Genomic DNA, 25,544 nt, shown 5'->3' on the forward strand with positions numbered 1-25,544 from the left:
TGGAGTTTGGCATTTTGCACACCGGGCGAACAGACCTGCATTTTGGGATAACAGCCATGCAAAAGACACCTCTAGGCTCTCCTGTGCCCGCAGGCTGTGGTCGCTCCTTAATCCATAAACTCCTACCAGGCAGCACTGAAAACTAAACCTTTGCTAATTCAGCTAATGGCATTTAGAATTTGCCTGTAAATAACCTAGTGCCTTGGCTTTTTCCTTGACACCTTCCAAGCTGCCCACGGCCTCAACATGGGGCAGCCGCCCCTGATGTTATCAACTCAAATTTCAACTTATTTCAGCTTCCTTTAAGTTTACCACATATGCTCAGAGAGTGAGGTGCTTATTTGACACAGGCCAGGTGTTTCCTGGCCTATGGGCATGATTTTTAGTATTATAATGAGGATAGTTCACCTAAAGGACACTTAGTTCTTATCAACATCCCAATTAGTTCTCCTTGACTATGCACTTTATCACCCACTTCTTGGTGTCTTCTGAGGTGCAATGTTTGCTTCTGTCAGCCTCTCAGCTCTTCTTCAAGGATATAGTCATAAAATAAATGCTTCCCTATCTCTCAGCTGCCTTCTCTGGCCGCCAAATTCTGCTCTGCCAGGCTCGCATGGCTCACTTTTATTGCTTAGAAGAAAATTCAATTTTTTTCGGGTTATCGGAGGGAGGGAGTCCCGTTACCAGCCCGCCCCCCGCAGCAGGGCCCTCCCTCAGGGCCCTGGGCTGCTTCTCCGTGTTGGAGAACCGGGGCGGGCGCCCACGCAGCAGCACCAGAGAGGGACCCCCGGTGCTTGCAGGGCCACCCCGTCCCGGCATGAGTGAGTCACGGCGGCCGACGAGCCGGGCAGGTTCTCCGGGCCACGTCCCCGCCTTCCGGTGGGGTCCCGGCCGCCCTTCGGCAGCGGGCGGCCCCGCCGAGGAGGGCCGGGAGGGCTGCGTGCGGCTCGGCGCGTAGCCGGCGGCGGCCGCGCCCCCGGCGAGGGGCGGCGCACGGCCCGGTGCGGCTTCTTCAGCCGGCGGCGGCGGCGGCGGGGACGGCCTGGGAGCGGTGAAATGGCGGCGGGGAGCGCGGCGCTGCTGCGGGCGCTGGGGCTTGCCGTCTTGCTGGTGCTGCCCGTCGTGCCCCGTGAGTCTCCCGGTGCGGCGGAGAGACGGTGCTTCTGCCAGGTGGGCTCTGCCGGAGGGACGGGACGGGACGGGACGGGACGGGGGTGCTCTCTGTGTGGGGCTGGGGCTCCTGCCCCCGGGGAGGGCCCGGACCCTCCCGTGAGCACCGTTGGGCGCAGGTGTCTCAGTGTGTCGACTCTGAGCATCCGAAAGCCTGCTGGGACATGCCTAGAGCAAAGGGACTCGGGGGGCGACTTCTGCCCGCTGAGCGGCCCCTTCCTTGCCCCCTTAACTATATTTTCTCTCTGTCCCTAGCAGGAAAGGTGAGTGTTTCAGATAGGGGAGCAGTTCTTCCCTAACCACCCAGGTGCCTCTCGTCGGATGTTTGAGGAATATGTGTTACTATAATGTCTGGGAGCTGCCTCATCCTCTCTCCTGCAGGTCTGCCTTGCTGTTTCTCCTGTCTCCTCTGTCCAGGAGAGAGTGTGGCTGCAGCAAGTGTGCCAGCACCTGCTCACCCTGCCATGCCCGGGGGTGAGCTGGGCTGTCCGGCTCATTAAAGCTCTTCCAGGGTTAATCCCCCTTAACTGATGTGCTAGGAGTGCTATCATGTGGCGCTTGGTGCACCTTCTGTTGATGTACAGCAATGAGAACCGGGTATAGTCAACCAAGAGATCAGACCAAGCAGCTGGATTTGGGGCAGTGGTTGCTGTACAGGCTTTTGACTTAGCTTTGCACAAGCATGTTTGCATGATCAAGGAATGAAGACAGTAGAATGTACTTAGTGCTTTGGTTTTGCTGCCTTTTTTTTAAAAAAAGGAAGTTATTGTAGAGGTGACTGTTGTTATATTCAAAATTCAGTGCTTAATTGTGAGTCAGAAATTGAGACTGGAGAAAGAAGACAAATGCAGTTGTGTGCTTGGCTTTGCCTTGTGGGTGGCTCTCAACAGTTTTGTGTGGAAATGGTAAATACAAGCTATGCTGATAAAGAATTAAAAATCACTCATGTAGATTCTCTTATCTCTACGGGGGTTTTGCTTGTACGCTTCCTGTTTAACAGTGAATTTTGTCTCCTAAGGATCAAAGTATGAGTCAATAGTGTGGTAGGGGATAAGAAGCCCTAACCACTCAGTGAACTGGCGTTCTGGCATAGTAACAGCTAGCAGGCTTTTTTCCTCGGAAGAGGAAGTTCCCTCCTAGGAGGAACGGGCATTGTACTTGGTATGCTCTTGGTTTCTTGCAATGCGCTTCTCGTTTGTGGAGTGGTGTATGCTTCAGTTTAGTTTTCAGTACAAATGTTCAGGTTCAAGATTTTTTTTTCCAGGCTTTATGGCCTTTGGGAAGGCGTGTTATGTAGGGCAGCATTTCTCAGCCTTACTAACCACTTAACCTTCTAAAAAGACACCTGAGGGCTGTCTCATCTTTTAGTAAAAAACAATCTGCCAATCATCTGGTGCAGAGCTGGTCTGGTGGTTTTTATTTACCACCGAATAAAATATAGGGCAAGCCTTAAATGGTATGTTTTACCCTCCTTGGCTTATATACTTGAAGGCCTGGGTATAGCTTTTGGTTTCCTCCTGTGAACCATCTCCTGCTGTCTCATGAGCTTGTCAGATAAAGAAACCTTGATGTAGGGTGAATGGAAGCGCTTTGACTTGTCTGTCAGCCTGCGCTGGGACAGTTGACAAGGGCCACTTCTGAGAGCACTTGCTGTAGTAGTATTTCAAATGCTGACTTAAGCGGGCCATAATTCTGGAATGGATGTTGTGCTCTTGTCTGTACTAAGAGCAATGCCTCACCTGCTTTTTCTGTCTGTTATTTTAGCTCTTCATTTACTTAGAGAGGTTGCTAACCAGTCCTGAAACTTTTATTAGAAACGTCCATCTGTTACTAAAACACTTAAGTTTCATGTACTGTTCCTGCTTTCCAATCTGTCTCGTTAGCACTGAATAACATTTCAATATCAGAGTTTCCTCGAACTTTGCAGGCACCTCATCCCCCTCCCAGATATTCCTGTTTGCGTTAATGCTTTAGTCAGCCATGAATCAATTCTCTGTATTCCTAGTAATTACTTCTCATTTGCTGTTTACAGACTGATGTAGCTGCATTAAGCTGATGTTCTGCAGGTGTCTGGCACACTGGGATTTTGACTAGGTTTCTGGTCTGGCAGAGGGCTGGTTTTCTTCAGGGCCATTTCTGTGGTCAGTAAGCTGTCATTAGGGGTGAGTCCAGGCATGGAGAGTTACCTTGCTGTTACCTGAACAGACTTTCGAGCCGCTCTTGCATTCTTGCTGAATTGGTGTTCACCCAACAGCCTTCAGGGCAGGAATTCATACCTAGTACAGTTCCCAGCTTCTATGGGGTGGCTCAAGAGGTAGCGTCCAAGTCCAGAGCAGCTGCAGATCCGTCTTTGCCAGCAGCTGCTTGGAGGTGCCATCTGACAGCACTTTGGCTTCTGCGGTTTAACCCCATCCTGAGGCTCCCATGTGAGGTTTGCTTCTGTGTGAGCTCCGGAAGCTCCAGTCCTTGTTTTCTGGGCAAAAGATAGGGCGGAAAAGCACTGGGCCGGCATATGCTGCTTCCAGGGCAGATGCTGGGCATGACTGGCCTCACCTGGCTGCCAGCTACATGATCCAAGTGCGCTGGCAAGGATGAAAGGGAGATGTAGCCGGACTGAGTGCCACAGGCAGAGCCACAAATCCCTTGTGCGGGGCGATGGCAAGGAAGAGTCTGCTGGGGCGGCAGGGAGAGCATCAGCTTGCCATCAGCCTGGGACTGGGGTGGCTTGCCTACAAGGGCAGGCAGCTGCCAGTGAAGTTGGTACAGGCTAAAAGCAACTACTCAGCCACTGTTGTATTCCTGTCCCTGTACCCTACTGTAGCTGCAAGTCGGAGTTGCAGAAAAGAGTTTGCTTTGTTTCCTGCCCAGCTGTGCAGTAGATGGTGGTGTATGGGTCTGGGACAGAGCCCGTAGCAAGAGAAGGAAGCCCTAAATCCATGGCCTAGAGGATATTTCTGTGACACTGGGGGAAGCAGAAAGAGGTGGGGAGAGACAGACCAGCAGAGCAGGGGAGAGCAGGCTGTCAGGAGCCTGGGATGGAGGTAAAGGAAGTTGAAGCAAAGGCCAAACCCAGTGATTACACCGAGTCCTCGTTTGGGGGTGTTTCAGCCTGTGTTATGCCCATGAGGTGGGTACATCGGTGTTAAGGGGTTGAGAGCGGCTGTTGCAGAGGGCCACCAAGCCTTCCTCAGTGCTTGCTCAGCATCTGGAGCCACTTGTGTCGCATCTGTCCCGGCAGCTCTGTTGCATCTCTTCCCACTGGGCAAACCCGGGCCTGCCCGTCAGTCTCATGCCAGGCTGTCACACCCCGGCTGGGTGGAGTGCGACCCGCCGCCGCCACTTGGCTCGGTGATTCACGGATGCCAGCAAGCGTATGGCACATGTTTGGGACTGGATCAATGTGGATTTCATCTTAAACAACTGTTCTAATTATTACAGGCTGAAGATGTAGATAAATATTTTCAGGAGGTGGGGGGGGAAAGTGTTTTAAGGCACCACCCATTGCAGGGTATGTTTGACAAGTGCTCAACTGCTCTGATGGCAGGAATTGAAGTGCAAAACAAATGAGTCTCTGCCTGTGTGCAGGGCTGACAGAAACAGGTTCTTGGGTGGCAGGCGGTCACAGAGCAAGAGGGAACTTCTGGGGTGAAGACCATGCCCTGCCAAGTGGTCCGATGCTGCCTGCTTCCCTGTGTCTTAAAGCAGGTCAGCACTGTTTGGGGGCAGCATTGCTGGGGCTCTTATCTTGGTCTCTGCGGAGCCTTGGCTCTTGATGCCATCTTCTGTACTCCTTTGGCAGTGAACTTTGGTAGGTTGGGTGCCTACAGGGGCTGTCACCCGGCCTCGCTGAGCTCTCTTTCTCAGCAGCCTGGTGGCTTAGGAGGCAGAACAGGAAGGTAAGCAGGCCAGTGATACCTTATTAGCCATGTGCAGGCTAGGGAAATTGCCCATTTCTGCACAGTCTGACTGAAAGCTTGGAGGAGGAGGAAGTTTTCCCTCCAACTTGAGCAGAGCTCGAGTTCTCCCCAGCTTCCCCTTTGCCTGTGCAGCCCCTGCAGGTGCATTCTTGGTGACATTGTGGCTGCTCTTCCCACCAGTGCTTTTCTAAACCGAGCCATTGATATTTAGAGATCTCCAAAGCATGACCCCCATCTACTCCTGGGTATTGTGGGAACATCTGCAGCGCTTTGCCCCACATTATTTTCAGGATGATGTTTTGCCAGGTTGGTTCTGGCTTGAATTGTTCACTAGGCACAGCAAAGGCAGGCCTGGTGCAAATGGTGTGTGCTGCCTCAGTTGAGGGCTGGCTGGATGCCCCACTGTTACCTCTCACAGGGATGTCACTCCCTTGGAGTGACGTGTTTGTCTAGCGTGGGTATAGAGAGCAGCTGAAGATTATCCACGAAGCTTTTTGTAGGCCACTTTTAGACCCAACTTATAAGCTGCTTGCCTCAAAGGATGCCAAATTTTCAGGAAATAAAAAATGGTTGGCTGGGGTGGTTGTTGTAGTTTGGTTGTTGTTGTGGGTTTTCTTTTTAATTTTGCCATAGCTTTAAATTAAATTGGGTAACTGGACTAGCAAATTGCTGTTTTTCACAGGGGCAATTCAGGCTAGTGCAAAGCTTAATTGCTATGCTGTTAACCTTTGTTACCATGCAAAATACATGACAGAATATGGTACACATGTAAGGATGAGGTGGTGGGCTTCAGTGTGAATACAAGATTTAGAAGTGAGCCTCCAAATAAGGTGTCTTAACAAAAACTATTTGCTCAAGTGAAGTGGGGCATTCTGACACACTCTGATAGATTTTTCCTTTCCCACCCCTTAGATTAGTGTATCCAAAATATCAAAGCCCTTTTGAAAAGCTGTTTCCAAAATACAAATTCCTGCTATGGAGCAGTGCGTGTCTAGAGCCTGGGTTCCTTCCTGCTCTGTCCAGGGTGGCAGGAGGAAACTTATGCTTGCCTTGAAGTTGCTCTATGCTTAATCAGGCTATTTTTCCTCCCCCCTTCCCCATTTCGTGTGACTGTGTGCCCTGAAGTCAAGTGCTCCACTTCTGCCTTCCTTCTGGGAAGGAGGGCAGGGAGCTTCCATTTCCACAGCAGCAATTATAATGGTTTTATTTATGCTGATGTGTAGCTTTTGCTGAGTTACCTGAGGGCTCTCCAGAAATGCGTCAGGGCAGGTGGCTCATGTTTCTCATGTGGCGCTCTTTTCTCTCTGTACGCAATGTGTTTTGCCCTAATTGCAAAGGCTGGAGTAGCACCTTTACTTTGGATTTAGGGAGGCTTTTTCTCGAGGCTTGCAGGGTCTTACTCCCTCTCCTGGTCCTGACTGCTGAGATGCCTGTGAGTTTGGTCAGCTGCTGCCTTTCCTGCAAGAGGGACAGCAAAGAGAAGGAGGTATCACCCCACAGTGTTCAGCAACCCTTAGGCTGGTTGTGTGCCTTAGAAGTAAGAAAAGGGGGAGCCCCTTCTTAGTCCAGCACCTTCTTAGGTCTTGTGCATCCCCCCTCTGCCTGCTTGTTCCTGGCATCCCCTGGGGAGCTTTTATGCCACCACTCTGTCATGTTTCACAGGAGCTGCCCGTGCTGATGTTTCCAGGCTTATTCTGCTTGCCTCTGCTTCCAGCTTTCTTATGTACAGAGAGCAGGTGGAGGTTGGGCACAACCCCTGGAACAGTAGTGTGGGGTACATCATTTCTGTGCTGTCTGCTACCAGGATTTTGTAGGCTTTCTGGGATGGAAGCAGCAAGAGGGTTTCTTATCACAAACTGTGGCAAACATCCCATTCTTTGCTTCATAAATTAATAATATCAATTTAAAACAACTGCCTGATCTTAAAACCCTGAATTTATCTGATACTGGGGAATGGCAGCTTGCCATGTGTTGTATTACTACATCAACATCCAGGAAAAATCCCTGGTGTGCTGTTGAGAAGGAATGAGTAGTAATACCTGATTTTGGCCAGGCTCACTTCCCCAAGTACTCATCAGGGGTGTGGGGGAAGCAAAACTACTTCTGTGTTGTGCAACTTTGTCATCCAAACAGTAATCTACGTGTCAGAAAACCATAGCTGAATTGTGCTACTTTTTTTTTTTTTTCCTTCAGGACTTGCACACAGCTTGTTGAGTCGTTCAGGATGATGCAAGAAGTATTGGCTTTCTACAACAGATTTAGAACAAATGTTTTCCTGCCAAATGGCTCTCTGAGGCAAGGAGAGAGACTGTTGCAGTTGCTGTGGTTCTGATTAAACCAAACAAATGGCTACAGCACAGTTGGTTAACAACAAGGACTTTCTCTGAGTGCTGTAATCTTTGGTGGCATTATTGTTGCCTAACCGGTCCCTTAGGCAAATGCCAGCTCTCACCTGCTTGCCATCGTGCCAGGAGTGGCATGCTGAGGTGGCTAGTCTCACATGGGAACCAGAGCTGGCAGTGTGTATGGCTCACCGCTGTTACAGCAGCCGATACGCAGAGTCTTGCTGGATTTGGTCCTGATGGAAACATCTGTGACTGGTATAACTCTGTGTGGTGCGCAGACAAGGGCTGTGTGTGGTTTTGTGTGTGTGTGACACAGTCTAGTTGAATGTGTCTGTCATCTCTGCATTTTAGAGGTGGAAGTGTCTGTCTGATGCCTGTTGCTCAGACATCAGCGAATTCGAATACATCAATGTGTGTTAGAGCAAAAGTGTTCCCAAATAAAACTGCAACAAGTACAGGGCATGTCCTAAAGGTTGCATCAGAGGAAGTTCTATGCTAATTCAGCAGAGTCTGGTTTAATGTTGTTTATTCCTCATTAAACTTAACTAGTTGACTCGCTGGTAAAAGGGAAGAAAATCGTGATTTGTTTTATTGTCTGCAGTGTTAAAAAGTACTGGCTAAGTGTTCATATTCAGTTGTGTGGTTTTTTTATCTGACAGGTTACTGGTCATTTGGATGACTGCACCTGTGATGTAGAAACCATTGATGCCTTCAACAACTATAAGCTTTTTCCTAGACTGAATGAACTTCTGGAAAGTGACTATTTTAGATACTACAAGGTAATTTTCTCATACGAGAATTGTATTTATTATGTGTGTTGCTGCTCTCTCTCTTTTTTTTTTAATCACCCTTGATGTTATTGCTGATCTCTTTAAGATCAGATATCTACATTTCAATCCCGATCTTTTAAGAATGCAGTGAGTAAGTGGGACTCTTCTGTTATCAGGAGAATCTTAATGTGGTACAACATCCTTACGCGATGCACAGTTTTAAAGATATTTTCTTAGGCATTTCTCCCCCTTAAGAACTTAAGCAGCAGGCCAATGAAATTACTTTTGTTGAGCTGTGGCTCAAAAATGTCAATGACTGGAGATCCACACTGCATGAGAGTGTTCATAGTGTCTCCCCATCGACATGGGAAGCCCAGTTTAGTTACCAGACCATAGTCATGAGATGGACTCTGCCCCTATTCAGTGAGGTCGCATGTATATGACTAAATGTGGGGCTTGTTTGAGTGTGTTTGGGTTCTGGGGCAGTATTTTACCTGCTGCATACAGGTACCAAACAGTGACTGGTGTCTGACTGTTTCCACAGACAAAACAAGTATTTACTCTGCTGTAAAAACTTTATAAAAACTTCTCAATTTCACCACACCGCAAACTAGAGCAGGCCCATATATAAAAATCACTGGGGTAGAGCTACTTTTTCCCTGTGCTTTTTCTCTACCAAACCCACAAAATCTTGTTAAATATTAATTGTTCTGGAAGAATGATACTTGATACCAACTGAGAAAAGTCTAGGACTTTTTAAAGAAGTTAATGTCCTTTCAGTCTTGGGATTTGTATTCCCAAGAAATGCTAAAATTGGCCTGAATGAAGCATGAATGGAAATGTCTGTGTAAAAGCACCAGAAGAAACAGCAGAGCATGGATTAAAAGAATAGCCTGTACTGATGACAAGGGCAGGAGCGATAGCAATCGATCTGGTAAATGCCAAGGAATTATTTGTTCCTGTCAAGCCCAGAAGGCTTGCACACCAACAAGTGAAGAACACAGATGACTTGACAGCAGGAGAATCATAGAATTGTTAGGTTGAAAAAGACCTCCAGGATCATCAAGTACAACTGTAAACCTAACACTGCCAAGCCCACCACTAAACCATGTCCCCAGCTGCCACGTCTACACATTTTTGAACCCCCCCAGGTATGGTGACTCCCCCACCTCTCTGGGCAGCCTGTGCCAAGGCCTGACCACTCCCTCAGGAAAGACATTGATCCTAATCTCCAACCTAAACCTCCCCTGACGCAGCTTGAGGCCGTTCCCTCTCGTCCTGTCACTGGTGACTTGGGAGCAGAGACCAGCCCCCCCCTCACTCCAGCCCCTCTCAGGCAGCTGCAGAGAGCGAGAAGGGCTCCCCTCAGCCCCCTCTTCTCCAGGCTAAACCCCCCCAGCCCCCTCAGCCGCCCCCCAGTACACTTGTGCTCCAGACCCTGCCCCAGCCCCGCTGCCCTTCTCTGGACACGCTCCAGCCCCTCAAGGGCCTTCTTGTCCCGAGGGGCCCAACCCTGAGCCCAGCATTCGAGGTGGGGCCTCCCCAGTGCCGAGCACAGGGGCCCCATCCCTGCCCGGCCCCTGCTGGCCACACCAGTGCTGACACAAGCCCGGGGGCTGGTGGCCTCCTTGGCCACCTGGGCACTGCTGGCTCATGCCCGGCCGGCTGTCAGCCAGCACCCCCAGGGCCTTCTCCGCCGGGCACTTCCCAGCCCCTCTGCCCCAGGCCTGGAGCGTTGGATGGGGTTGGTGTGACCCAAGGGCAGGACCCAGCACTTGGCCTTGTTAAACCTCACACAACTGGCCTCGGCCCATCGATCCAGCCTGTCCAGGTCCCTCTGCAGAGCCTTCCTACCCTTGAGCAGAGCGACACTCCTATCCAATTTGGTGTCATCTGCAAACTTACTGAGGGCATGCTCAGTCCCCTCATCCAGATTGTTGATAAAGATATTAAACAGAACTGAGCTCTGGCCACAGGAAGATGGCAGCAAGGCTCCAGCATGTCCTCTTCCTGCTCCTCTAACAGGGAGGCAGGTCATAGTCCGAAGACACCCAAAAGAAGGAAACAAAATCAATGGGGAGCAAGCGTACCCTAAGATTCATGGGGGATGAAGTGAGCAATATTCCAAGGCCAAAGATTGCCCCATAGTAGCTGTTGGCTCCTACAGGGTAGAAACCACCCAGCCAAAACCCAGTTTGTCATTGCTCAACAGGAGCCACGGGATGCAATTAGGAATCAGTGCTCTCTGTGTTACCGCAAACAGTCCTGGCTGGGCTACACGGGCACACGCATCTCACATGAGAAACGAGGGAATGAGCGTGATCAACTTTAAGATAAATAACACCATCCATTTTCACGCTCTCTGCACTCAACTCTGTGTTGTTTTGTTACCTGAAGTCTTGCACTAAGGTGCTGAATATGTGTGTTGGTAAACTGGTGTGGAAGGTTGGCTCGGTTGTGTGGAGGAAACATTTAATAGGATAATATGTTCTTTGTAGGTAAACCTAAAGAAACCTTGTCCTTTTTGGAATGACAACAGTCACTGTGGAATAAGAGACTGTGCTGTAAAGCCCTGCCCATCCGTAAGTACCAAATCCATTCTTTTACCTCTTTTCTGTATTTGGCTTTTGCAGACCAAGGGGAAGAAGCGGGCAGATGACTTCTTATTCTCGTTATTGTAGCTATAGTAAAACTGTGGCTCTGATGGAGCTCTCAGGTGCAGTAGTACTGGTATCCATGAGAAAGGTCACAATACTAAAGTCTGAAAATTTAAAGAAAGGCTAGGCTTTTAATAGCTGACCCTCTGTGAACAGCCAAAAACTTGTCCTGGTAACTCTTTTATTTTTCATTTTAGTGAGGTGGTTTTGGGGCAAATCCACTGTTGTTATAATAAATGCCTTTTGTGTTAATTGCCAGGATGTTCACCCTCTTGGCCCATGAGCTACACTGTGATTGACAGTTTTGGCTGATGAATTTGACTAAGCCCTTTCCAGCCCTCTCTCTTCACATGAAATGGCTCTTTCCAGTTCTCTGTTTCTCAGTACAAAAGCAAATACTCTTCTCCCTGTATCCTGGACGAAAGGGTTTTATTCGCTGAGGTAAAAGAAAACATCTTGCCTGCAGGTGTCTGCCTGAGAACAAGGAGCCAGGAAAGCCAGTGAATCAGCTTGGTTGCTGGGTCGATAGAGGTGGTGAAAATGCCACCCAGCCTGGCATTGTGGATTGGCAGCCAGCAACAGACTGCCTTATGCTCTTGCTCCTGGGTCTCTAGAGCAGTCAGTGTGTGTGCTGCTGGTGTGCAGGGCTGTGCCATGCTGCTGCTGTGATGAGTGCCCTCGATGAGAGGGGCCTCCCGATGCTACACGCGTGCATTTTTCCAATTCGCTGGTTTATTTTCCTGTATGATTTAAAGTATGTTGCAGTGAAGCAGGTGTCTGTCCCCTCATCTGGTAGATCTGTGGTAACCTGATGTAGTGTAGCTGTTGGCTGAAAAAATATCTAAGCTCATATGATACCGTGAAAGATTCTGGTACAGGAGTGTGTGTGTGGAGCATCAGTTGTTAGATAAATTCTCGTATGTATGTTAAATTCATTTGTCCTCTCAGCAACTACCCTACCTCTCAAACAAGTGTTCTTTGCTTCCCTGGTCTTCAAAAAGCACCTATTTTAGACCCAAAATTGAATGATGATTTTTCCCCCTCCCCTCAAAATAACCATAAATTTTGTTTAAATACTTTTTTCCTTAAACGGGATGTTTTTGGTGGTGATGATGACCAACATGACAAAGTAACATTACAATTACATCAGTATTAGCTTGAAGTTCTGGTTTTAAGAACTGTGTCACTGCTGGTTTTAATTATTTTGATTTGAGTCTATTTCATTCTGAAAGCACAAAAATAACTCTTATTCATTGCTTAATTTTTCTCTTCCTGTGCTGTTTGCCATCATAGGATTTGCTCCTGCAGTGTAGAAGTGGTTTTACTGCCTTCTTACTGCTGGAGGAAATGGAAGTTGAGCAGAATTTAGGACTTGATTGTCTTGCATGTACTGCTGGGGTTGTGCGGGGCTGGCAAGCCTGACATCATGTGCTGGAGCGGTAAAAGGGAAGTTTTTGAATGACGTGTATCAGGGGCTGGGAGTTGCAATATCTGAGGAGGCGCCTGGGCTCCTGCCAGGAGCACAGGCATCACCGGGAGGCAGGATGCCAGACATCAGCTGACCGGAGGCAACTCCAGCTCCTCTGAAGTTTATACCGGCTTCCCCAGCTTTGCGCTTGGGTAGGCAAAACATAACCTGACATGGCACCTGTGGAGGGCTGCTGGCCTTTTGAGAAGAGGAGTCTTGCGAAAAATCAAAATAAAACATGAAGAATATTGCTTAACCTTAGTCTGTGGAGGAGCCAGAAACTGGATATGTTGTAAGCTGGGCTGAGTGCTTTGATTACCTTCTGATTTCTAGAAACTGTGATGACCTTCCTAATCTTTCCCAAAGATTAGGGTGAAAGGCCTCATCTGCCCCACATGTAGCACATGCTCAATTTTGCCTTTCAGGATGAAGTCCCGGATGGAATCAGATCTGGAAGTCACAAGGTAGGCGTGCCTGTGTGCCCAAAAGGGTGCAGCTTATAGGGCCATGGTTGTGTCACTGATAAAAGCTGCCTTAACCAGATGGGCAGTGTTTGTCGGGATGTACTTTGTGGCTAAATTTTTACCCTCTTCAAGTGTTTGGCATGCAACAGAGCCTTAGAGGTGATGTCCTGAAGTCAGGTGTTCCTCTGCACTAGCATAGGGCAGTTTGGGAGACTCCTCCAGGAGCGAGTACCATCAGGCACAAAATGCTCCTCCAGCAGTGCCAGAGGCTGCTGTGAGTCCCTGCAACAATCATCACAGTTGCATAAGCCTCTGAATATCTGCAGACATCCTGTGGAAACACAGGGTGGGATGATTCATAAAAGGGTTTCTGATGCTTAAATTGGTTAGTGCATTAAAGGCAGAATTCTAACAGCAGAAAAACTGCTTTTAATCCTCCTCTCTCCCCACCCCTTTGCTTTTCAACCCAGTATTCGGAAGAAGCCAACAGCCTTGCTGAAGAATGTGAAGAAGCCAAGAGACTTGGAGCTGTTGATGGCTCTTTGAGGTTTGACTTCTTTTTCCACGATCCTTACTTGTCTTGAAGGAAATTTCGTATCGGTTCTCTTTCTGATAGTCTTTCTCCACTCTCCCTGCAGCAAGGAAACCCAGCAGGCAGTGCTCCAGTGGACACAGCACGATGACTCTTCAGACAGCTTCTGCGAAGCTGATGGTATAGGGACCTGTTTGATCTGACAAGTCTTGTAATGGGATTTTAAGCTCCTCTGCAGAATTTCAGGCCAATGAGTAATATTTCAGCAAATCTGGAGTACATATAGCATTTCTTCTGTTTTCCACCCCCCTGCCCTCAGTATTTTGAAAATAATATGGTGCAAATCTAGCTAACAGGATGCTCAGGGGACTGGAGCATCTGCCTTATGAGGAAAGGCTGAGAGACCTGGGTTTGTTCAGCCTGGACAAGAGAAGGCTGAGGGGGGATCTCATCAATGCTCATAATTATCTGAAGGGTGGGTGTCAAGAGGATGGGGCTGGACTCTTTTCAGTGGTGCCCAATGACAGGCCAAGGGGTAACGGGCACAAGTTGGAACACGGGAAGTTCCACCTAAACATGAGAAAAATCCCCTTCCTTGTGCGGGTGCCAGAGCAGGGGCACAGGCTGCCCAGGGAGGCTGTGGGGTCCCTTCCCTGGAGACATTCACACCCTGCCTGGACGCGGTCCTGTGCCCCTGCTCTGGGGGTGCCTGCTCAAAAAGGGGGTTGGATGGGGGGTGATCATCAGAGGTCCCTTCCAACCCCTACCAGTCTGTGATTCTGTGAAATATTTCTGATGAAGCTTCGTTGCTGCTCAGGGTCTTGCTGTGTTTAGCAAGTTAGTGGCTTGGATGGAGAATGCTCAGTCTGCTTTGCCATCAGCAGCCTTGCACTCCGATAGCTCCAAAGGCTGGAAAGCATTGCCCTGCTGCAGTGGGTTGACATGTAGCAAATATTATGCACCTGCCTCCCTGGAGAGGGATGAGCTGGTCTCTGCTGGCAAGGCTGTTCAGAATGCAAAGGGGTGGCTGGATCATTCTTGGAAGATGTCGTTTTCCTTCAGATGTTTTTGTCACTGACCCAGCACTCTGCTTCACAGATATCTATTCTCCTGATGCGGAGTATGTGGATTTACTCCTGAATCCTGAACGCTATACTGGCTACAAAGGACCGGATGCCTGGAAAATTTGGAATAGTATTTACGAAGAAAACTGCTTCAAGTAGGTGCTTTGGGAGACAGGTTCCACAAGCCTGCATGTGCTAATTTTGCAGAGGGGCTGCATGTGCTTTAACTGCTCCATTAATCCCCATCCTCCTGTCTCTGCTGCAATGCTTGTGTGATGTGGACTGTCAGAGGAGGGGACAAGCTGTGTGGCTGCCTTGTGAGCCGCCCTTGGCTGTGCTCTGCACCACAGCTTGCCCTGGTGCAGGTTCCCAGTGCAAGCCCTGCAGTGTGGCGAGACAGCAGCCTGGCAGGGGGTGCACATCTTGTGGGTGATGTGGTCCTGGGCGCACAGTCCTGTCCTCCCTGGTCGTTGCAAGGAGCTCTCTCCCACTCTCCGTGCTGGTTTGAACTCTGCTATGGGTACCCCTGGGGCTGATGCCCATGTCGGTCTGTAGTCTTGCCTGCTTTCATCTCTCTAGTGATTTCCTCCCCATTTTTTCTAGTGTATCCTGTTGCACCAAGGCCATGGGATAATGTCCACTAGCACCTCTGTTAAACACTTGAGTTTTCCTAGCCATTCTTCCTAAAGAGAAAAGGGAAAGCCACATTTTGCTCTACCCCTTTCCTGTCTGAGCAAAGCTAAAGCATGGGAGGGGTTCTTAGATCTCCTTAGGCTGTTTGACTGCAGAGAAGTAATGAGTTCTGCTGTGCTGTGTTTCTGCACAGCAAGGAGACAGTCACTCATTTACATATCTTACTTAAATTAATTTTTTTCCTCTTAGGCCTCAGAGTGTAAAAAGACCTTTGGCATCTGGTAGAGGTAAGTCATTTATTTATCTCCCTAAGTGGTTTAGTAGTGTGCTGATCCTAGCTCCAGCAGCCGTAAATGCTCTCTGATCTACTCCTACTGAATGAGAAATATATTGTAGCTCTTGATATCAAGTCTAGAATTTTATTGCTAATGCAAGGGCACCTGGAAGGGTGGCTTTCTAGTATCCGTCACGGAGAAAGGAAGTCTGATCCTCCACTCCTGGAAGAAATGTGAGCTTTGGAGGGACTGGAAGCAGGACTGAACCCTGAGCTGTTCCTGGGTCCCTGGTTTCTTTACTCGGCAATGCCAAACCATCTGTGACGGACTGAAATAAGAACCTGGCTGGGATCCTCTGTGGAAACCGTCCAGTAAGAGAAGCTCTGTCTTAGAGACTGAGGCTGAATGTGTAAATGAAAGGAGGGAAGGGCTTTGGAAACATAAGAGCTTCTTGCCCAAGGCTGCAAAAAGACCCCATGTCTCCTGATGTCCCACCCTGCCCAGACATCTAGAACATCATCAGTCTCACTCCCCCTTCTTTTGACCGGAACACCGCTCCAGCGGGTACCCTCTGGGATGATCTCTTGACTTTTCCCTAGAGTAGGTGCTTTCTCTGCTCCCTTGACCCCTGTGCACTTCAGGAGCAGCACTGGTGAAGGAAATGTACAGTGTCCTTTAAAACATCAGTGCTTCCCTTGACCACCCCTGTTGTTTAGAGCAAGACCTGACTGAAATAACACAGGTATGTTGAGGGGAGAGGGAAGGACTGCTGTTTTGCAGATGAGGAAGCAGGAGGACATGAAAACAGAGGATCTGACCTGCAGAAGTTGTTGTAAATGACTAATAAACTGCAGGAGACAGGGATGGGATCCTTGAGGATCCTGTCGGAGGTCATACAGGAGATTCCTGGCAGAGGCAGACACCTGTGTCCCGTTTTCTGGTCTCTACTTCAGCTATGCAGTGGTTTTACTTCCTTTGCAACTATTGATCCCTCCTGCGTTGGTCAAGTTATTCGGTAGCATTGTTCACCTGGTGCGTTTGCTGCTGTGGTTTGAGGTGATGTTTTCTGTGTTCAGAACATTTCTAAACCTCCCTGGAGAGGCTCGCTCTCTTGTCAGAGCAGATTAACAGAGCAATCTTAATGCTTGTGCTTTGGAGTTTAATTTTGGTCATGTGTAATTTTTAATCTCTTTTCTCTCCCACCACCACTCATGGTTTTTTTTCATCAGGAGATGATGGAGGTGAGTGGCACTCTGTTTGCTTTTACTGATAACAGAAACAAATGTGGCATCTTTATCATGCTGTCACAAGCTGTACCGTTAGATGACACACCTGGTTAGCAAAAACATTATTCAGGTAAAATCAGAAGCTGTCTTGAAATTCTGCTGTGTTTGTGACCCTGCAGAGAGATCCCTCTGAGCACCCTGGCGTTGAGGCCAGCCCATCCTTGTGTGGAGGCCTTAAAAACCACCAGCAGTTTTTTAAGAGTACAAGTCCTATTTGAAGGTAGCCGCTGAAGTGTCATAAGCCTTCAGGAGCAGGACTTGCGGTGTGGGTTTTGTTGGTTTTTTTTCCCCAGCACTTCTTATTGCTGAGAAAGCAGCTCTTGGGTTGGAGCTTTGGCAAGATTCATAGTCCCAGCTGCCTCTGACAGCTGGTAGGAGGTAGATGCCCAGCTCCCCTAGGCCCTGCAGGGCTCATGTCTGGGAAGGGCTGTGCCCTGAAGCAGTTTGCCCTCTGCAGCGCTGGGTATAAGGCTTGTCTTCAGTCCCAAATTATCTCCAAATCATTTTATGTTCTCCAGATTACTTTCAAGCATATAGCAGATGTGAAACACTGACTTGTGTGATTGTACACACTTGATTGCGCTGTGTGGTTCTTGGTTTGTTGTGGGGGGTGTGTGTTTCTTTTATAAAAATACCCCTCTCCCTGCCCTGGCTAGAAGAGATCCATAATCCTGGTTTCCCCCTCTGCTGTGCCATTCTGCAGTGCTGCTGAGATCCCACCCTTGCTGAGATGGGTGGGAATGCCCACATGTTGTGTTTTGCTAGTGCCACACTGCATGTAGAAGCATCAGCCAGAAGGGTGAGGAAGAGAACTATTTTCACGCTCTTCTAATGCTCCTTCACCTGCCTCTGCAAACTGGAGTGGGCAGAGGTCCTCTGGGGGCTGGCCTCAGAGCTGGTTTTGGGGTATCAGGCTTGGGTGTTACCCTCCCCTCTGCTGGTGCCCTCCCACGCTGCAGAGGGGAGGGCACTGCCCTGTTGCATTCGTGTATCATCCTGCTGTGCTCTGAAAGGTGTGGCCAAAGAAGTAGCCTAAAACACAACACAGTCTGTTAAAGCCCTCCTGCTGCTGTAAGGCATCTCAAACTGATGTGCTTGTTTTCCTTTTGTTTCCAGGGCATACGTTTTACAAGTGGCTGAAAGGTAATGCTTTTTCTAAACTTGGTTGCTCTTCCTGGCATGAATACAAAAAGGCACGGAGGGGGTGGGAGTCACTGGCCATGCTTAGACAGCATTAGATTTCTGTCTGACAGGCAGGAGAGGGGAGAATTCAACGTATGCTTTCAGTATCTTACAGTGCCGTTTCTTTTCAGGTGTTTGTGTAGAGAAACGAGCTTTCTACAAACTCATTTCTGGCCTCCACGCAAGCATCAACATCCATTTGAGCGCCAGGTACCTTTTGCAAGGTAAATACTACTTTCTGCCTTAGCTCTCCTGCATCAGTCCTAAATTGAAGCTTCTGTGGCTCTGCTAAATGCTACCTGGAGCCCGTTCCAGCAGGGTTCAGGCCTACTTCTGTGCTCTTCTTCCTGCCTCAGCACAGAGGTTGTGTAACAGTATCAGGAATGCAGTTACCATGTGCCTTCAGGCTGAAAATGGCTGGACTGTGTTCTGTACCAAGTCCTCCAGCATGTGTTCCTTCTATTCTTCCTCCAAGGTTATTTTGGAGTGGGTTTCTAACTGCGTATCGAGGCTGTCCCTTCCTAGCCTGTCTTTATGACAGTCAGTTTAGCAATAATCTCACCTAGACTGTGACATGCTTGCCTGGGCTTTCCCAAGAGCCTTGGTCCCTTTCCGTATGCCATGTCCATTTCCTGTGCATGCCTTTGCCCATGAGTAGCTATCTGAAGAATCTAAATTTCAACCCTGGGGTTGAAAATTCTAGGGTGATGTGAAAAGATGATTTGTGTGCTTACGTGACCAAGGGCTGTGGCACACTGCTCGTGCAGCGTGCGACGTGGGTTCTGACTGACTTCCTGAAGGAGTTAGTCCTGGTAGTTTATAGAGTGCTACCAGTGGACCAAGCCTACCACATTTATCCTGTTAAAGCTTACAAAAATCAAGTACAGATTTAGAGATAGCTGTTGGAATTTGGATAAGTAATTTAGATTTAACTAAGTAATTATATTTCAGTCTCTACAGCCCACGGAGGCCTCACCTTGATGTCAGTTAGACTACATTAGGGTTGGGAGATTGATGGTTCTCTTGTTATTCTAAGGCAAGCAATGAGTCGGGACTGCGGGGGGAATTGGCAAAATAAGGTTTGATAGACAGCCAAGTGTCTTTGCTTGGCTTGTGTAGAAGGGGGTAGCTTCTGCTGGTGAAAGGCTGCCCAAGGTGGTGTCTGCTCCGAGCCGGTGTTCCTTGGCTCAGTGTGGGTCCATGCAGGGATTCCCACCTGCAGGTGCTGTGATTGCCTTGTCGAGAGGCTGCCTCAGCTGGGGGTTGGGATGGAGTCCTTTCCTGCTGGGCTGGTTATCATCCGATGATTTAGAAAATAGTTTTAGTTTCTCCACCTCCCCCCCTTTTTTTTTTTTCTTTCCTCATTTTCATACTTCAGCTTGATACAAGTGTGTCATATCTTCCACTGCATACTTTATATACTTAAGTACACAATGGAATGAGAAAACAGAAATATTCTTTGTGAAACCTGTGGTCTAGATCATGGAAAATAGAGTCCAGTCTCCTCCGCTCCGTGGCTGCTTTTGTTCTCTTGCATTTCCACAATAGAAGGAGTTGTCTTAAGACATCCCTGCTCGCTAGGGAGCCTCCCAGCCCTGGCCCCCACGCTGCTCCCCAGCGCAAGGTGAGCAGGAAGCCTGCGCTGTCTGCCTCTGCAGAGGCTCAGATCAAAGCAGAGACCTGCCCTGAGTCCTGCACTAAGTTGGTGGCTTTTGTGGGCAGGAACAAAGGGGCCCTCACGACCCGTCCAATACTTCTATCCAGCCCTCTTCACTTGCAGACGAATGTTGAGCTATCGCCAGCTTACCTAGAACTGCTCTCAGAGGCAATCAGCTCACCTGATGAGAAACTCTTCAACTGATTTAACTCTGTTTAAAATGGGCAGCCTCAGTTTTTAGCTTTTGCTTGTAAGCCTGGCTCATGTTTTAAACCAACCGACAAAGGTCTGCGGGAGTTCTGCATTTGTTGGGGTTTGAGTTTGGTTAAAAGCATGCCTCTCAGCTCTTGAACAACTTTCAGTTAGCGAAGAGGCTGTGACTGTGGTAAAGCTTGGATCACCCTGGTTAGGGTTTACATTTCACCATTTAGCATGGGATGGTGGGAGGAGCTGAACCAGAACTATACCCAGCCGCAGCGTGTCTGTGTCTTCTTGCTCTCCCAGATACGTGGTCAGAGAAGAAATGGGGCCCCAACGTTACCGAGTTCCAGCAGAGATTCGATGAAGTCATCACCAGAGGGGAAGGTCCCAGAAGACTCAAGAACCTGTATTTCCTCTACCTGATAGAGCTACGGGCCCTCTCCAAAGTGCTGCCGTTCTTTGAGCGCCCCGGTTTCCAGCTGTACACAGGGAATAAAAGTCACGATTCGGAAATGAAAAACTTCTTGCTGGAAATTCTCCACCTGGCCAAGTAATTACATTTGGTACCCGGGGAGAATGGCTCGCTCAAGCCCAGCATCTCTGAGCGTGCTTAACCTTTCACTTAAAGCGCCTAGAAAGGTGGGGTCTGGGTTCGTTCTTGCAGTGGGGTAGTGTGATTTGTGCAGTCGGGTAACATTGCTGGCAGTACGTTGGTATCTGTATTCAAATTGCAAAACAGGGTAATTAAGCCTACAGTTTAATAGTCTAAGCTGCCTTTTTGATTTAGCAGAACTGAATTTAATAACCACCTATGTGTCAGCCCTGAAACTGGCTACCTGTCTGACTCATCTGCGAATACCAGTGCTGGCTTCATGTTTTTGACTAGAAGAAAATCCCAAACATGTTGCTTAACAGACGTTTGGGCTGTTGGACAGAGTTTGGAGTAAGAGGAATGGAAGATAGCGGAGCCAGATGGAAATGCGTGTCTTATAACGCAATTGATGTTTGAATTTATCTTGTCACACTCCCGTGCCTTCAGTGCTTACGTCTGTTAGAAAACAGGCTACAATTGCTTAGAAACCGTAGAGCAATTGCTGAAAATGTCTCTAAGGTGAGATGAAAGCTGAAATTTACAGCCTCCAAGAGATTTACAGAACAAGCAGCTTGGCTTAGAGATGCCCAGTGTGTAACAGCTCTCAGTTCCATTTACGCACCTCACCAGAGACTTCCTTGGATCTGGACTTCAGCCGCACAGACAAGCTGTGGAGAGATAAGACTCTTTCTTGTTCTCTTTCAGGTCTTTCCCACTGCATTTTGATGAAAACTCATTCTTCGCAGGGAATAAAAAGGAAGCTGCTAAACTAAAGGTAACTGGCCAGCCCTTCCCTTTGGGGCACTTGCTACATACAGGATATTTTACTAGGGATAATACTAGATCTGAAAGGGACCCCAACACACTCATGGTACCCGATCAGGTATTTCCATTTCATTTTGCTTTCTGAATGGTTTGGGTACCTGTGGGTCACTACAGACCGTAGGGTGTGCCGTAGGGAGAGAGGTGAATTCCTGCTGAGGAGTTTTCCCTAACGCAGTCCCACTGAACTTAGCCTGAAGTCCAGAACTAATATGTTATTGGACTTGGATTAATACGTGGAAGAAAAGTGCTAATTAGTGCGTAACCACGATCAACTTGAATGTCTTTTCTCCTAGGAGGAATTTAGGCTACACTTTAAGAATATTTCTAAGATAATGGACTGCGTTGGCTGCTTCAAATGTCGCCTGTGGGGGAAGTTGCAGGTACGTGTTGTCAGCAGCCGGGGACGTGTCTGGAAGCACCTCATCTGATGGGACTCTGGTGCTTAGGTATCGGTCGGCTCCTAGGCATAGGCCAGGGCTGCCTGAGCCGGTACCCGGTATCGGTCGGCTCCTAGGTACAGATCAGGGCGTTACCCAGTCCCGTCAGCAGGAAGCAGCGTGCTGATTCCAGCTTGCCGGGCCTGGCAGCAGCTGCCAGTTGCCTTTTGCAGTTGAAAACTGGGTTAACCTGGTACAGGTGCTCCCTGAGGGAGGGAAGGGGGCGCAGAGCCTCTGGCAAGTGAGGCAGAGGGTGCTGTAAAACTGGGGGTTCGGTAATATCCGCACTGAATGTTACACGTGGTCAAACCGAGACAGAAAGCCTCTGTGGGGCAGCTCTGCTCTCACAGTAGCTCTCAATAATTGAAGCATCGTGGCCCTGTTCTGCTCCCTTCTCTGAGCTGTGGTAAGTGAAATCCACGTCTGGCTCTCTTAAGATGGTGTCAGCAGGAATCCTTGCAAAGGTGAAGGAGGGAAGTTAAACTCTGCTTTAGTAAAGTCAGGCTATCCAAGATCAGAGTGAGAAAGACTATCCAAGTCAGGTCCTGGATGTTTTCCCGCTACTAAATGATCTTGTTTGTCGTGTACAGACGCAGGGCTTGGGCACGGCACTGAAGATCCTCTTTTCTGAAAACCTGATAGAAAAGATACCTGAAAGCGGCCCTTCGTACGGATTCCAGTTGACAAGACAAGAAATCGTTGCCTTATTTAATGCTTTTGGAAGGTTAGTTTGAGACTTCTTCCTCTACTTTTACACAAGCTGCTGCGTTACATCTCACTTAAGCTTAAACAGCCCGTTCTCGTTGGCGGTATTTGTGTTAACTCTGGCTCTGATCATGCTGTCTCATAAAGAAGCTTTCACATGTCAGATGATGTTAATGTGGAGTGCAACAGTTGGAACAATTTAAAACAACTTCTTTGTTGTTCTGTAAGGAATTCAAGGAAGCATTTGTATTAAGATACAAAGAATTTGGTGATTTTTAAGAAACTCTGTGGCTCTGTCCTTGGAGCATGTTGTCCCCAGACAAGGGTTGCTGTTCTTGCTGTACATTTACTTGAGAGCTATCCTTCAAGCTTCTCACTTCCACCAGTTCCCAGATCTCTTTGCAATGCTTGCATTTAGCAGGAATCCATCAGTCCGGCCCTTGCGGAGAGCTGGACGAGGAGGTTTTGGCAGTGAAGGAGGGTAATGAGGCCTTTAGGACGGAGAGGAGGTTGCAAGTCACTCCGGTTATACGTTACTGCTTAGCGGTGTTGACAGACCTGGCGTTTCTGGCAAACGGATTTTTCAAAGGATTCCTCGGGCGATGTTTGAAGCTCAGGGGCCCTGCTGTGTCTCACTTCAGACCCACCATCTGTGCCTTCTGCGGTGTGAGCGGCCAGCACGGGCAGACCCCAATGCGCATCGGTCCAACTGGGAAAACCCAAAAACGCTCTTCCCTGGGGATGTTGTGGTGCCCCCCTCTGGCGCACAGCTGCTGCGTTCCCCTTAGGCCAGAGGAGCAGGGCTTCCTCCTGCCTTGTCGACACAGCCTTTGGAAGCAGTGTGCAGGAGACTGACAGACCCTCTGACCGTCTGTCTGCAGAGGGAGCTGAGGGCTGAGGGCAGAGAGCCTTTTTCTTTCTTCCCTTTCCCGCTCTGCTGTGTGAAAAGACCGGGGCGAGGCAGCTCACGCTCAGACTGCAACCTCAAGTCCCACCTACCTGGATTAGAGGAGCCTTTTAAAACAGACCTCCACCTTTTGCTTTGTTGTTCACAAGGGATTTGGGTTATTCCAAACTTTCCTAAACCAGAAGTTTTTTGCTGGCTGGGAAGGGCCAGGCCTCTCCTTCACGGAAGAGGCGCTCACAGGCCACGTCCTCGGAGTCCAGTCTGGCACCTTCCCCAAAGCTCCAGGGGCAGAATGCATTCAGCAAGAAAATGAGGTAGGCGATTTAAAAAGAGAAAAAACCCTTCAGAAGAAACAAGCTTATATTGCAAGGAGACCTGCCCACACGGCTTGTAGTATTATGGTCTGTTTCTTGACCTCTGGTTAATGGGTTTGTCTGATCACTGCTGAGCTCTCTGTAACATCCTGTTCCGCTGCGTTTCTCAGTGTTTGCTTGAAAAAGTCTGCAAAATTAGTGAAGGGCCTGGCTGTAACCAGAACCTAATTTAGCTGAAATTCTAAATTCTCTCTTCCCAAGCACTGCTTGGAGCTTTACTTGATAGCAGTCCCTTTCTCTTGAATTTTAAATAAGGCGTGATGCATATGTTGCTCTAATGCTTCCCTTTTGCTTTCCTTGCACACAGGATCTCAACAAGCGTTAGAGAACTGGAAAACTTCAGGAACATCTTACGAAATATGCGGTGAATTCTGCTGGAGAAAGAGAGACTTAAAGCGTTACTGCTCGGCTCTTCTGGGTTCTCTAAAAATGGACAAGCGCCTTTGTTCCATCGCACTCCCAACCACTACGTGGTGAAGGCCGCTTGCTGGAGTGCCTGTTCACAGCTGTTAGTCTGTAACCTGCTGATGGCCAATACTGTGTATGGGGGGGAAACTACTTTTATACAAAAAAAAAGGTGGGGACTATATGTAAAGTTTATTTTATATATTGGAAGATCATTTTGAATAACTTCTTTAAATATTGCTGTGCTATTTTGATGGATGAAACCCATCTCTTCAGCTTCTGGAGGCAAAGTTAGGGTGAGAACTGTGCCACTGAATAAATTTGGGGAAAATTCCTTGTCCACTCTGTGATTCCACCTAGCCCTCACTTACAGTGTCTGCGCACTAACAAAAGAACTGCAAGCGACTGTCGGAGCCCCCCATGCTTCAGTGCTGCTGCTGCGCAAAGGCACCTTCCTCTTCCTCCTGCCGCTCGTTCCTGGTCGTCTCCACAGTGCTGACTGTGTGTTGTAGACTTCAGCAATCACTTCCTTGGAGAAGGTGAGGGGAGACAACCCAAGCAGCAGCGCGTGGAGGAGCCCTGCTATGTGCTGCTGGGGCAGGAGTCAGCGGGTGTTCGATGAGGGAAAGCAATCACAGCCCTCTTCTGCCTGCTCTGCTGTTGGGAACCAGGGCTGTGGCAGAAAGCAGGGCTTTGTTACAGACCCTGCAAAGCTGCTCTGCTTCCAGCCGGCACCTGAAGGCACCCCCCGCCTCATCTAGGGAAGGGAGCCTAGAGCTCCCCACCTGACCAGCTGCTGCCAGGACCCAAGTCACAACCTCACCTGCCTGTTAAAGCAGATTTGCTCTCTCTTGGGATTGTCTTGTCTTATGCTGGTAGCCAGATGGGGCTAAAATGGGAAAGGACGTACCCGCCACAGGGCTGCTGCCCCTCAGAGGCAGTGCAGAGCTGCTCAGTGTCTGAAGCCAAGTTGAATTTTGCCACTCCAAGGCCAAGCGGCTGGAGAACTGCAGTGGCAGAGCAGAGGTTGGGTGCAGCCACCCATCTAGCACAGAGAAGGAAGGGGTGAGCCGCCCCATCCTGCTGCCGGCCAGGTCCCGCAGGGGTGGTGCCAGCCCCCATTGCACCATCCGCCTTCACAACAGGGGCAAAGGACAGGCTTGCATGTGGTCGGCGCTGCCAGATGACAGACAGCCTGGGCAGGCATCCTGCTTTTCACCCCGAGCCCCCAAAACACACTGCAGGGGGCAGGCACTGCCGCACAGGAAGATGTGGTGTGTGTTCCAGCTAAGCCACTGCTATTTGTGGCGAGCTCAAGGCTGCACAGATAAACCCATGCAAGGAAATAAGCACTGAGCTGGGGTTTTCAGCCCTGAGAAGGGGGCAAAGCACAGCCCATGCCTTGGGAGCCATGTGTGCAGAAGGCAGGGAGGTACAGAGGACATGGTTTGAACACCTTGTACCTCACAAGCTGGGGACGAGGGGAAGCCCTGCACACCTCTGGGCCACAGCCAGCCCCAAAAAACCCCAGAGAGTAAAGCACACTGTGAGGGGCAGGAGGAAGGAAAGGTGCTCTGCCCTCTCCAGGCCCAGAAAACCACAACTGCAGCAGGGAAGCTGCGCAAGGGCCCCCTCGCAAAAACCACCTCTGGGTGCTCTGCACCCAACCACATGGACA

At 49.1% G+C, this 25,544-nt stretch overlaps 1 protein-coding gene across 2 annotated transcripts; it reads left to right on the top strand.

The window, feature by feature from the left end:
• The first annotated feature begins 529 nt into the window (after positions 1–529).
• Positions 530–24,211, top strand: ERO1A (endoplasmic reticulum oxidoreductase 1 alpha). 2 transcript variants are annotated; one of them, XM_064461140.1, is made up of 16 exons: positions 530–1,170; positions 8,092–8,211; positions 10,701–10,784; positions 12,753–12,791; positions 13,262–13,338; positions 13,430–13,503; positions 14,422–14,542; positions 15,270–15,307; positions 16,525–16,536; positions 17,698–17,724; positions 17,895–17,987; positions 19,925–20,171; positions 20,919–20,988; positions 21,332–21,418; positions 22,066–22,199; positions 23,769–24,211. In XM_064461140.1, exons 1-16 carry the CDS (start codon positions 1,057–1,059, stop codon positions 23,827–23,829), a joined length of 1,398 nt encoding a protein of 465 aa, XP_064317210.1. In that variant the 5' UTR covers positions 530–1,056; the 3' UTR covers positions 23,830–24,211. The 2 variants fall into 2 exon arrangements, with proteins under 2 accessions (XP_064317210.1, XP_064317212.1); XM_064461142.1 differs by lacking the exon at positions 16,525–16,536 and having other exon boundaries at positions 532–1,170.
• The last annotated feature ends 1,333 nt before the right edge of the window (positions 24,212–25,544 follow it).

This window comes from Phalacrocorax carbo, chromosome 9 (assembly GCF_963921805.1).
Source record: "Phalacrocorax carbo chromosome 9, bPhaCar2.1, whole genome shotgun sequence".
Classification (NCBI taxonomy): domain Eukaryota; kingdom Metazoa; phylum Chordata; class Aves; order Suliformes; family Phalacrocoracidae; genus Phalacrocorax; species Phalacrocorax carbo.